The 13515-nt window shown below is 44.3% G+C and overlaps 1 protein-coding gene across 2 annotated transcripts in view; it reads right to left on the reverse strand.

Annotated features, from left to right (window-relative positions):
• The window catches only part of TNRC18 (trinucleotide repeat containing 18), a 149077-nt gene that overhangs the window by 93788 nt on the left and 41774 nt on the right, over positions 1 to 13515 (reverse strand). For both annotated transcript variants that reach the window (XM_044303212.1, XM_044303211.1), the window contains exons 5-6: positions 7129 to 7225; positions 948 to 1147 (exon numbers count right to left, since the gene is read on the reverse strand). In XM_044303212.1, the coding sequence (XP_044159147.1) occupies positions 948 to 1147; positions 7129 to 7225 (297 nt within the window). The remainder of the gene's footprint in view (positions 1 to 947; positions 1148 to 7128; positions 7226 to 13515) is intronic.

Below are 13515 nucleotides of genomic sequence, written 5' to 3' on the forward strand. Positions count from 1 at the left end.
ACATCATATGGCATAAAAAGATAACATCAGAATTAGTTTTTTTTTCCATACCACACAAAAAAAAATATATTACATATAACAAGCCCTCACAAAGCTACAGCGATGGGAAAATACAGACGTTATGACTCTTAAGAGTGTGACAAGACTAAGGGGGTCATTTACTAAACAAATACGGGGTATTTCTGGCGCAGATTGCGGCGCAATGGTCTTCTGCGGTGTAATCTTTTCCCCACTCATGTCAGATGTAAAAAAGGGGGTACGGCGTAGGCGGGGACGGGCCAGCAGGCCTGTCTCATTTACCATTTTCTATGCCTGTTTTAGGCGTAGAAAATTGTGCCTCTTCATAACTCTGGCGTATCCAATGCCAGCTATAGGGGATATTCAGACCGGCATCTAAAACGCCGGTCCTAATAAATGACCCCCTAAACGTTGAAAAAACGGCAACCATGAAAATGCAGTGCAACCTGCAGGCAGCAAACAGACCACAGTTTTGTGAGAAAAGATTCAGTGCAACTTGTATTTTATTCACTATAATCTCAGCAGATTCTGAGCTCAGCAGCGGGAGGTCTCATCACTGACTGACCGCTATCTATTTATACACGCTTAGGCCTCACGCACACGACCGTATACATTTTGCGGCCAGGAAATTGTGTATCCACAAAATACGGACACCGTCGTCGTTGCTTCTGCATTTTTGGCAGACCCATTTACAATGGGTCCACAGTTCTATCTTTTTGCAGAAAGGACACAAATCATCCATGTGCTTTCCGCATACATATGTCTGTTCCTTCATTAAAGGTGAAACCTCTGAAAAATATTACTAAGCAACAATTTTGCTATAATACTTGGACGAAAATCACAGCCATCCAGTGCACTATATACTGTAGTTATAACATGACTCTAGAATGATTGCTCCACATTTTGGCGACAGATGCTCTTTAACTTACCATAGGGGTGATCAGCATGCCACATACAAGGCATAATTCCACTAGATAACCAGGGATGTGCAGCCAAATGTGAAGTGGAGTCTGGAACCCAAGGTCTGGACAGTGCAGTCCCTCCAGTTACCATCAGGTTAGGGCTCAATCCAATGGCAGCACATCCCGACGAGTGCATCTGAGAGAGATCTGCAAGTTCTTTGTTTTCTCTGAAAGACAAATGTGAAATAATTACATTGGGACCGTAATACAGTTGAAAAAAAGACACAAGTCCAAGAAGTTCAACCAAGAGATGGACGGGGATGTGAATTTTAGAGAAGGAGGGCGAGACTTCTACACATTTACATTAATCCTATCTCATTTTAAGCCATTCATCTAAGCCTTTTTTAAATAACGTTCCCAGTTCCTGCCGTCCTGAGGAGACTATGGCACAGATTACCAGCTCTTAGGCTACATGGCCATGAAACGCTCTTTTCACAAGCATTTTGCGTCCATTTTCTGGTCGTCTGGCTGTTTTTAATGGCCATTAAAAAATGGATCATTAAGGTATATAGTGCTAATCTTAAATTAGATCCCAAACTGTGCATATTAGGCTTGATACCAGAAAATAATCTGCAATCTGTTCTAGTTACTGGAAAAGGGAGGATGTTATATCAAGCTAGGAAAACATTGGCAGCAAAGTGGATCCAATCCATACCCCCTGATATATCAGAGTATGTTGCTAGATTAAATGTGGTGATTAGATTAGAAAGGGAAGTCTATCAAAAAAGAAAGTGCCTGGCCAAATTTGAAGCGATCTGGGGTAGCTGGATCGATAATTACTGTGTACTAGGTGAGTGTAGTGAAGATGGAGGATACATATGATACTGAAGAGAATCCGAGAATGTAGGAGAGAGGGGGGAGGCCGCAGTTGGTAGTGTGTGTGTGAGATATATACTGAAGCCTGCTGGTGACTGGATTACTTGGAAATCGAGGTGTGGCTGTATGTGTAGCTGGATGGTGATGCTCTATGGATATATAGGGAACTGGAAATTGATGCTGGAGGATGGTTTACTAATAAGTAGTATGGTGCCGACACCCCAGGAGTGTTGATGGAGAAAGGCTGGTATAAATATGTCCTGCTCTGGTAGGGTTTGGATGGTTTTTGTGATCACATTGAAGGTGTCTTTGATACCGGTGTTTCTATGTAGATTCATGTCATGGTAGATATGTGTTGTATAATGCATATAATATATATGACTGATAATGTATATGTCTTCTGTCTACAAAATAATGTCATGTTGTGGTTATGAAAAATGACTAAAAAACTGATAATAAAAGATATCCGATAAAAAAAATAAAAAAAATGGATCATTCTCACACAATGTCCCCCATCATTAATAATGCCCCCCCATAGCGGCCCCCATCATTAATAATGTCCCCCATAGCAGCCCCCAGCATTAATAATGCCCCCCATAGTGGTCTCCAGCATTAATAATGCCCCCCATAGTGGCCCCCAGCATTAATAATGCCCCCCCATAGCGGCCCCCATCATTAATAATGTCCCCCATAGCGGCCCCCAGCATTAATAATGCCCCCATAGCAGCCCGCAGCATTAATAATGCCCCCACAGCAGCCCCAGCATTAATAATGCCCCCACAGCAGCCCCAGCATTAATAATGCCCCCACAGCAGCCCCAGCATTAATAATGCCCCCCATAGTGGTCTCCAGCATTAATAATGTCCCCACAGCAGCCCCAGCATTAATAATGTCCCCACAGCAGCCCCCAGCATTAATAATGCCCCCACAGCAGCCCCCAGCATTAATAATGTCCCCCACAGCAGCCCCCAGCATTAATAATGCCCCCACAGCAGCCCCCAGCATTAATAATGCCCCCACAGCAGCCCCCAGCATTAATAATGCCCCCACAGCAGCCCCCAGCATTAATAATGCCCCCACAGCAGCCCCCAGCATTAATAATGCCCCCACAGCAGCCCCCAGCATTAATAATGCCCCCACAGCAGCCCCCAGCATTAATAATGCCCCCACAGCAGCCCCCAGCATTAATAATGCCCCCACAGCAGCCCCCAGCATTAATAATGCCCCCACAGCAGCCCCCAGCATTAATAATGTCCCCCACAGCAGCCCGAGCATTAATAATGGCCCCACAGCAGCCCCCAGCATTAATAATGGCCCCACAGCAGCCCCCAGCATTAATAATGTCCCCCACAGCAGCCCCAGCATTAATAATGTCCCCCACAGCAGCCCCAGCATTAATAATGTCCCCCACAGCAGCCCCAGCATTAATAATGTCCCCCACAGCAGCCCCAGCATTAATAATGTCCCCCACAGCAGCCCCAGCATTAATAATGTCCCCCACAGCAGTCCCAGCATTAATAATGTCCCCCACAGCAGCCCGAGCATTAATAATGGCCCCACAGCAGCCCCCAGCATTAATAATGGCCCCACAGCAGCCCCCAGCATTAATAATGTCCCCCACAGCAGCCCCAGCATTAATAATGTCCCCCACAGCAGCCCCAGCATTAATAATGTCCCCCACAGCAGCCCCAGCATTAATAATGTCCCCCACAGCAGCCCCAGCATTAATAATGTCCCCCACAGCAGCCCCAGCATTAATAATGTCCCCCACAGCAGTCCCAGCATTAATAATGTCCCCCACAGCAGCCCCAGCATTAATAATGTCCCCCACAGCAGCCCCAGCATTAATAATGTCCCCCACAGCAGCCCCAGCATTAATAATGTCCCCCACAGCAGCCCCAGCATTAATAATGTCCCCCACAGCAGTCCCAGCATTAATAATGTCCCCCACAGCAGCCCCAGCATTAATAATGTCCCCCACAGCAGCCCCAGCATTAATAATGTCCCCCACAGCAGCGCCAGCATTAATAATGTCCCCCACAGCAGCCCAAGCATTAATAATGTCCCCCACAGCAGCCCCAGCATTAATAATGCCCCCATAGCAGCCCCCAGCATTAATAATGCCCCCCATCATTAATAATGTCCCCCATAACAGCCCCCAGCATTAATAATGCCCCCCACAGCAGCCGCCATCATTAATAATGTCCCCTATAGTGGCCCCTAGCATTAATAATGCCCCCCATAGTGGTCTCCAGCATTAATAATGCCCCCCATAGTGGCCCCCAGCATTAATAACGTCCCCCATAGTGGCCACTAGCATTAATAACATGCAAACTGCGCTCATGCTGGTGACGTAATCACGCTAGGAATGCAGGTCCTCTAGGATTTAAGGGGAGCACTGCCTGTGTGTGTGTGCGCAAGTAAATGAGGCGAGTACATTTTTTTTTTAACCCCGAAACAGCCATTTTTCACTAGTGTACCTATTTTTAAAGGCCATTAGACAAGTTCACTCATGCCTAACAGCCGTTCTAACCGATGCCATTTATTTTAGTGAGGTCGGTCTGGCTGTGAAAATGGACAAAAATAGAACATGTCCTATTTTCTGACAGCCCCTATTCACGGGCCATTAGAAAAACAGCCATTTGAATAGCCCCATTGACTTCAATTGGTTCTAAAAGCGTTTGTGTGACGGTTGTAGCCTTACAGTAAAAGCTTTGACACTTCTGGAGACTGAACTTTTTCTTCTCCAGTCGGAGGCAGCGCCCCCTTGTCTTTTGAGGGGATTTCTCATGGAACGGGTTTTCACCATATTTTTTTGTACGGCCGATTTATATATTTACACAGGTTAATCACGTCCCCCTTTAGAGCCTCTTCTTAAGACTAAATAAATGTAATTCTTTTAATCTTTCCTTATAACAGACCCTCCAGGCCGACGTGCAGGACCAAGCAACGACCGGAAATGTTTAGCTGCAGGCGTCAAACCAGATACTGAAAGCAAGGGTTCACATACTTTTACCACTCACAGATATCTGATATTGGATCATTTTTCTCAATAAATAAATGACCAAGTCTAACATTTTTTACTCGCTTGTTTGATTTTTAGGACTTGGGTGACAATCTGTCATTTTAGGTCAAATTTATGCAGAAATATAGAACAATTTTAAGGATTCATAAATTTTCTAGCACTATTGTATATAGTTAAAATGGTTGTCCGGGTTCAGAGCTGAACCCGGACATATCCCCATTTTCACCCCGGCAGCCCCCCTGACTGGCAGTTCATGCTCCGATGCTCTCCTTTGCCCTGCGCTAAATTGCGCAGGGCAAAGGCATTTTCTGGCGTTCCGGTGACGTACCGGGGTTCTTCATGGGGCTGCCAGGAAGCCCGGTGATGTCACCGGCACTGATAGGCAGGCTTTAGCGCTGCCCTAGCCAGTACAAAACAGCTAGAGCCGGTGACGTCACTGAACACACTGTGTGTGATTATAAACAAAAGAGCTCTTGACCTGCGCGATTTAGCTCAGGGCAAAGGAGAGCATCGGAGCATGAACTGCTCCGGTGCTCAAGTCAGGGGGGCTGCCTGGGTGAAAATGGAGGGATGTCCGGGTTCAGCTCCGAACCCAGACAACCCCTTTAACGAAGATATCCAGACACACTGGAAAACTCAGCCTTAAGCTGGATATACACAGCCAATACCTTGTTTGGCCGACAGCTATTTTACCAGTATGAATCAACCATAACCATGAACACTGCATTGGCTCTCAGTACATATGTATTGCAATGGGGAGAGGGGAATAAGCTGCTGACAGACTTCTGCCTTAACCAAGGGAACAGGACTTAACAATCTATGTTTTTGCAGCCAATTTCCTTACAGCCAGACAAGACTGGGAAAAGGAAGAATGGAAAGGAGACGATCTCCTGGGACACAGATAATTCTACATATATTTTCATTTTGCTTGCAATGTGAGGCAGGGCCGCATCAACCCAGAGGCCAGTTGAGACTCTGGCCTCAGGCAACAGAAAAGCAAGGTGCAGCTCTGATGTGAACAAATTAAGACGAAAGTAACTGGTGGAGGAACTGATAGGATTGTTAATTTTGAGAATGTTCTGTTTCATATTCCTTCAAGGGAAAGCGAATGGCAATCATATCTTTTTACAAATGCTTTTACAATCCTTAAAATGGCTTTTTAAAACTAGTCTGAAAGCAGAAAACATGTTAAAATAACTATTACTTACCTAGTAAACCCCCCACCACTCCAGCACGGCTGCTTCGGTGCCCCCACCAGTCTATACTTACATGGCTGAAGCAGTCAGGCACTGCCCTAAGTGTTGATGCCTGCACAAGACTACTGGGGTGTAACATACAGGACTTACCAGGGATGTATCAGGTGAGTAATTGTTACTTTGTTACTTTATTACATTCTTTGTTTTCAGACTATTTAAAAAAAAAATCCTGGACAACTCTTTTAAAGAGGTTGCCCCATTAAGACACCTCATCTCCAATCCAAAGGATAGGGGATAAACATCTGAACGGCGGGGGTCAGTCTGCCAATCGCAAAAACAGGGGCCATTTCTTCCGTTTGAATGGAGCAGTTGTAACGCATGCGCGCTGCCGCTCCATTCAGCGCTATTGGGCTGCTGGAGAGCCAAGCCTTGCTTGTCTGGTGCTTCAATCAAACATGGAGCATGGGCCTCCATTGGTCGGACCCTCACCGATAAACTTCCTGTGGATAATAAGTTGTCTTAGGCTAGGGCTACATGGCGACATGTGTCGCACAACATTTCATGTGCTGTGACTGCAATGCAACAATTGCTAAAAAATACAGTAATGTTGGATTTTGCTTTGCTAGTGGCATGCCACATTTTCTCCATTGGGGCCTGGGCTACACTGTGAATTTTTGTAGCGCAACTACAGTCCACGGGATTGCATTCAGCTGAATACTTTCATTTGGACTGCAGCTGTAGTTCAATAGTTAAAGTCAATCAGTTGTGCTACAGATAGTCGCAGTGTAGCCCCATTCTGCCTTCAATATAAGTTGCACACAACACACGACTCACTTGTGACTTGGCTCTCATGGCTCAAACTGTTACGCAACAAAAAGTTGCAGACAAGTCGCACACAGTTTTGTGCTGCTGCGGACATATGCCACTATGTAGCCCTAGCCTAAATGGGACATCCCCTTTAACTGCCATCAGAACATTGCCTTATTGAAGATTCAAGCAGCATCATAATGAAGGTGCACAGTACAAATGAAGGACACGAATACCAAAGGATAAAACAGACATCATAATTCTATAGAGACATTAAAAAAAAAAAAATCTTTCAAAAGCTCACCGAAGAAGCTTTGCATGCTCCCTGTCAAGTCTCTCCAACAGCAATCTCTCATTGCAATGTCGGATCCTTTCATCCACACTCTCCTCCCTTGTATGACCTATTAATTAAAATAAGGTGAAATATTCATGGTAAATACATTTATTTATTTTTTTATGTTTCTTCCGGTTTACAAAGTCAAGTATTTACAACCGACTGTAAGAAACTTTTTAACCCTTCACCCTCTTTTTTTTTTTTTTTTTTTAACGATTTTGTTTTTGAAATTTATGAAAAGTTTACCTTGGTGAGACCAGGACAGCTGTCTGCTCACTGAAGGATCATGTTACATCATCCCATACAAGTGTATGGGGATGGGAGCAGGGAGCAAGAGATGAGTGAGACAGCAATCAACCAGAAACACCAGAGACTGCTGCTAAAATAGGAAGTTTATATCCCAGCCCAAGTGTTTTATTCATATCCTTACAAGTAAATACTTCTGTCATGTCCTTCATGATCCTAACCTGGCTTATGAGTTAATGTGAAAAAGCAGATACTTCTCTACTTGGATACCAATTATGTATATTTTTTGTTAATTTATTTGTAAAATGTGGAAAAGGGGGGGGGGGGGGGGGGGTGATCCGAATTTTTATACTTTTAAAAACTTTTTTTTTTTTTTACTTTTATTTTTAGTTCCCTTATTGGACTTCAACATATGATCAGCTTATCACATCTACTATAGACTTCAATGATTTACCACTGCAGTGTATGGGAGAATTACTCCTTATCAAGCGCAGCCAGGGGCAAACCTTGATAGGAACTTCTAAATAGCAGGCCTCGAAGCCTTCAGAGGCCCCAGGCTACCATACCAAAGTGAACTGTTCCTGCAATATCCTGGTAATTGCCAATGGCCTCGGGGGTTAAAAGTCATTGATGAGCGATGTCACAGATCATGGACTCTGGGCAAACTGGCAGGCACTTTGCAGCTATGGTGCCCGCTCGACTCCTTAGAGGGCACCATTTTTCATGACCCGAGATCCGCCATACATGTTCGGCAGATGTAGGAAAGGAGTTACTCTTTGCTCCGGAATTGGCGCTTCATAAACATACTAATCAGGACGTTGGGCAGGTTCAGCGACATGAGCAGAATGCTATTAATTTTTTGGAATAACTAGAAGAAGAGAATGAAGTGAGTGCAATAAGGAGGTGTTCCCCTGCCTTTAGCCCGCGGAGACCTCGCTGCTTCCCCTATAGCTATGCCCCTGACAATAATTCATTAGTTCACAGTAACCTTACATCCATAGACAAAATTGCCTTAGATCAATTATGTTCATATCATTGTGAAATCCTTGGAAAATGGGGGCAATGTGGTTGTGAAGGATTGTAAGGAATGCATCCAGAGGGTCATGAGATTACCAGATGATCGAAATACGTATCAAATATAGGAGCAACATCTCTCTGAACTAAAAATTATACTACAACCCCCAACCTACACTGGCAGCCTTTTAGGCTTTGCCAAAGATTCATATGAAGAGTCACTCTGTGCCCGGCCGACCCTATTGTGCCAGGCGATGAAAATCTCACACAGACTATAAGCATAATACATTGACACCTTTTAGTCTCTCCTGGCATGTTTGGGGGAGGGGTGATGCCACTGCAGACAATTGCTGGCGGTGACCTGTTCCCCTTGCATCTCGTGACCATTTGACATGATGCAAGGGGAGCAGGTCAATGCTGCAACCAGCAATAGGCTGCAGAAGGGTCAAACTGGAAGTTTACATCCAGGGACCTGAGCGGCCAGAGAGCACAGGAGCCAGCATCAGGAAGCAGGTAGGTATGGTTCCTTTCGCAGGTCTAAAAACAACCCCTTTAATGGCAAATTTTAGCATCAAGTTAACCGTTTGTGCACCCACGTTTGCCCATTTATTTTTCGGGAGATGTGTTTTTTCAGAAGTCCTTTGTCTTTATACTAGTCACATTTTGTTTTGGGACAGATACATTGATGATATTCTAATCCTGTGGGATGGAGATATGCCCGTCCTTCACGATTTTGTCACCCAATACACTGGCATGAAATTCACCTTTGGCCTTACCACTATTACTTTTCTTGATTTAATGATTTCATTGGAGCCTAGCAGCGGTGTCCATACAGAAATATATTGCAAACCTATGGCAACAAATAACTTTTTACATTGGCACGGCTATCACCTTAAGGGTTTCTACCACCAGAAATACTGTTATGTAGCTGACTGACATTAGCGATGCGCCCATGTCAGCACTACATAACAGTATGTTTCTAACGTTAGTCCCTGCAGCCGTTTTTGTTAAAAAAGCACTTTTATTATATGCTAATGAGCCTCTAGGTGCTATGTGGGCGTAAAATCAGCACCTAGAGGCTCCGTCCACTCAGCCTGTATTCCGCCCAGCTCCTCTTGATTAATGCCACTGTTCCCTGCATCGTTGGCGAAATCCCGCACCTGAGCCGTTCACTTCCGTCTTCGGCGCAGGCGCAGAGAGTGAAGGCCGCTCTCCTGATGCCAGCTTCCTCACTGTGACGTAGTCGGCGCAGGCGCAGTGAGGAAGCCGGCAACAGGATCGCATCATTCACTCACTGCGCCGAAGACAGAAGTGAATGGCGCAGGCGTGGGATTCCGCCAACGATGCAGGGAACAGTGGCATCAATCAAGAGGAGCTGGGCGGGCACAACACTGGACCTGGGCGGAATACAGGGCGAGTGGACGGAGCCTCTAGGCAGGGCTGTGGAGTCGGTAGATAAATGCTCCGACTCCGACTCCTCAGTTTTTTGTACTTCCGACTCCGACTCCTCTGTATTTAATATGCGAATGTATTTTATACATTCCTTGAAGGAAAGAAAGAAGTTCTTCTAAGCTCTTCTAGCACAGAGAGGTAGTTGGGCAGAAGCTGCTGCCTTCTCCTTTGTGTGCTGATCTTCTGCTGAAGACAGGGCAGTGGGAGGATCCAAGAAGGGACATTTATTGTAAAACATGATTTCCCTAGAAGAATCCCATAGTCATGTTTAAAGTTTAAGATAATATTCTGAGTTTACACGTTTTATAGCCTTAGCTGAATGACAGCAGTTTTTCCAATGGTTTACAGCAGGGATGTCAAACTCGTGGCCCTCCAGCTGTTGCAAAACTACAACTCCCATCATGCCTGGGCATACTACAGCTATCAGGGAATGATGGGAGTTGTAGTTTTGCAACATCTGGAGGGCCATGAGTTTGACATCCATGGTTTACAGCTTCAGTCTTGAACTATTGACCCTCCATTCCCTTCACTTATACAAGTGTCTCTAGTCCTGCAAAACACATATTTACTTAATCCCTTATCAGTGAGAGGCAGGTAAACCATGGGCATTGTGTTCCCTGTAACATCAGAACACGACACAATGGAAAGTATATGTATTGCCACTCCTAATTGTGCATTGCGTGCCATATAGTGAAGCATATGAAAAGCATGCTTCTTCACATCACTGAACGCGTTTGTTTTGCGGTTACGTGAGGCACTGCATGCATTGGCCTTTATTCTTACAGTAGAGAAGTCATTAATTATAACCGTTTATGAATTCGGACATTTAAACTTGCTTTTTTATTCCAATTTAAATTTAGTAGGAGTCGGAGTCGGTTCATTTTTTGCCGACTCCGACTCCAGGTACCCAAAATTGACTCCGACTCCACAGCCCTGCCTCTAGGTGCTGATTTTACGTCCACATAGCACCTAGAGACTCATTAGCATATAATAAAAGTGCTTTTTTTTAACAAAAACGGCTGCAGGGACCAACGTTAGAAACATACTGTTATGTAGTGCTGACGGGCGCATCGCTAATGTCAGTCAGCTACATAACAGTATTTCTGGTGGTAGAAACCCTTTAAGGGTCCATTCACACGTCAGTATTTTTACCTTTCCAGATAAACTTTCTTTTTTTTGCGGATCCGTTTTTCAGTACAACCTTCTGTTTTTTTACTAAAGTGCTTCCGAATCCGTTCAGCGTTTCCGTTATTCAGTTGTTTTTTTTTCATCCATTTTCCTGTCAACGGATCCGCAAAATCAGATGACATTCGGATGGTTTTGTGCATGTCATCCGCGATTTTGCGGATCCATTGACTTGAATGGACAACGGACCCGAAAAACGGACAGAAAGTAGGACAAGCTTAATTTTTTTTCAGGATCCGCATACTCGAAAATAGGAAAACGGAACGGATTCAGTGATTCGGACAGCACTATGATTGACTATGCAAAAATGCGGACACCAATTGAAATTAATGGATCCGAAAAAACGTTCCGAATAAAATCGGAACGGAAACGGAGTGTTATGACGGACATGTGAATGGACCCTAACTTGCGTGCTAGAAGAAACTGTTGAGATACATCTTCTTTCCACCTTCTATACTGACGTTTTCGTGACGGAGGACACCATAAAATCGTCCTACACAGGGCCTATACCATTGCATTTACTACACCTTGGTTATGGTTAGACTTAAGTTTTTCTTTAATGTGGCAGTCATCACATTGGCTGCAAATATGCAGCACCCACACAACACATTGAGAGACAATAAATCATGTGCAATTGTAAAATAAAATATGTTATTACAGTAGAACAACTCCTGGACTGTCAGACAAGGCGCCTACTAAAAACCAGTGACAAAAATGCAGAATACACGATTTAAAATAACAATAGTGCAACTATGCCACAGAGGGGGGAAGGCAAACTGCATAGGTGGTGCACGTATTAAGTACTGATCGTACAATAAGTGGGTTATGGCAGATTTTGTGGTTTACTGTACTGCCTTCTGGAGGATGGGAATAAGCAGTGGGTTTGGTGACCCGCTGGTCTGCCTCCTCACCATGGGGGCTTCTGCCTCCTGTATACCCAGTAAAAACAGGAAATAAAGATAAAAAGTACAAATGTCTGCCTCCTACAGACACTAAGCTAAAACTGATGAGCTCAGTATCTGCAGGAGGGGTATAGCTTGTAGGAGGAGCTAACACTTTCTTTTTTGTCTTAACGTCGCCTCCTAGTGGCAGAATGGTCTGCCGTGTCCCACATGTGTCAATCTGAAATCTCAAGCACAAATTCTTGACAAGTGCTTATAGGACTTGTGGCTCAATTTGCACAGGCTTAATAGATGAATATGGTAAAATGAATCGCCTTCCTAATGTAACTACCATCACATAATACCAAACATGCGCCATTTCAAGTTTTATTATTGTGCTTCTTCATGGAACAGAATTGGGCAAAATGTATCAATGTAATTGTGCCTGCTTTGTATAGAAGTCATAGAGGAAAAGAAATTCCCAAAATTATAGTTATAGTACTGTGTATAACAAAAAAAAAAAAAAAAAAAAAAAAAAAAAAAAAAAAACACACCAGTTCATAGCACAAGTTTCTTATCCCCTCCGGTAGTTATGGATAAAGAGTGCAAATAATTAAAGGGGTTCTCCAGGCTCTCCTATATTGATGATCTATCCTCAGGAAAGGTCATCAATATCAGATCGGCGGGGGTCTGACGGCACAGTGTCTATCGCAAAGCAGCAGCGAGCAGGAAGAGATAATGGGGACGCCATGTACATACTGCACGCACCGTCTCCTCATCTAGCTGATCAGATGTCGGACCCCTACCGATCTAATATTCATGACCTATCCTGACGATAGGTCATCAATATAGAAGACCCCGAAGAACCCCTTTAAATTAAGTGGAATTGGAGCTACAGAGAAAATAATCCAAAAGTTAACCCTGATGAACACAGAACTATAAAAAATAAATAAAAAAACGTAGCAGTGGAGGCAGCGGAGGCCAATCCTTTCCCAGAGATGCTCTCAGCTACATCCAATTTCTGGGAAAAGATTGTACAAAGCAGCAACAAAGTGCAGCAGATTCCAGAGAACTGCAGCTGAAAACATCTCTACGTAGTCACTGGATCATGTGCTGGACGGCGGCAGGTCACCGCTGAGATCAGTTACTGGCCACAGCGATCATGTCGGTCAACGGGTTGTTGATTCCCAGAGAACCAGGACCTGCGGATGCACGATGCAGCCGTATTCCAGCGGCAGGGACCCACAGTGGGTCCAGCCACTCTGAAGAGGTCAGTTTAGTCTTGGATAACCCCTTTAAGGTGGCCATACATGATAGTTGATCAAAGTGGACAATGCCAATGAAAACAAAACGTTCCCCAGTTGAAATTTAAAAACAAGCAATAGTTTTGGCCGACAGATGATAGACCATTATCGTTTGAAAAAGTCGGCCATGTTTAATATTTGCGTCGGACAAAAGATCCTTCATGAATGAAAGATCTTTCTTTGAAAGAACATTCCCAGAAAGATCTTTCATTCATCGTCAGTTTGAGCAGTTTGAATAACGGTAACGGCCGATATGAACTGACGTGTGTCTGCAA

The sequence above is a fragment of the Bufo gargarizans genome, chromosome 8 (assembly GCF_014858855.1).
Source record: "Bufo gargarizans isolate SCDJY-AF-19 chromosome 8, ASM1485885v1, whole genome shotgun sequence".
Classification (NCBI taxonomy): Eukaryota; Metazoa; Chordata; class Amphibia; order Anura; family Bufonidae; genus Bufo; species Bufo gargarizans.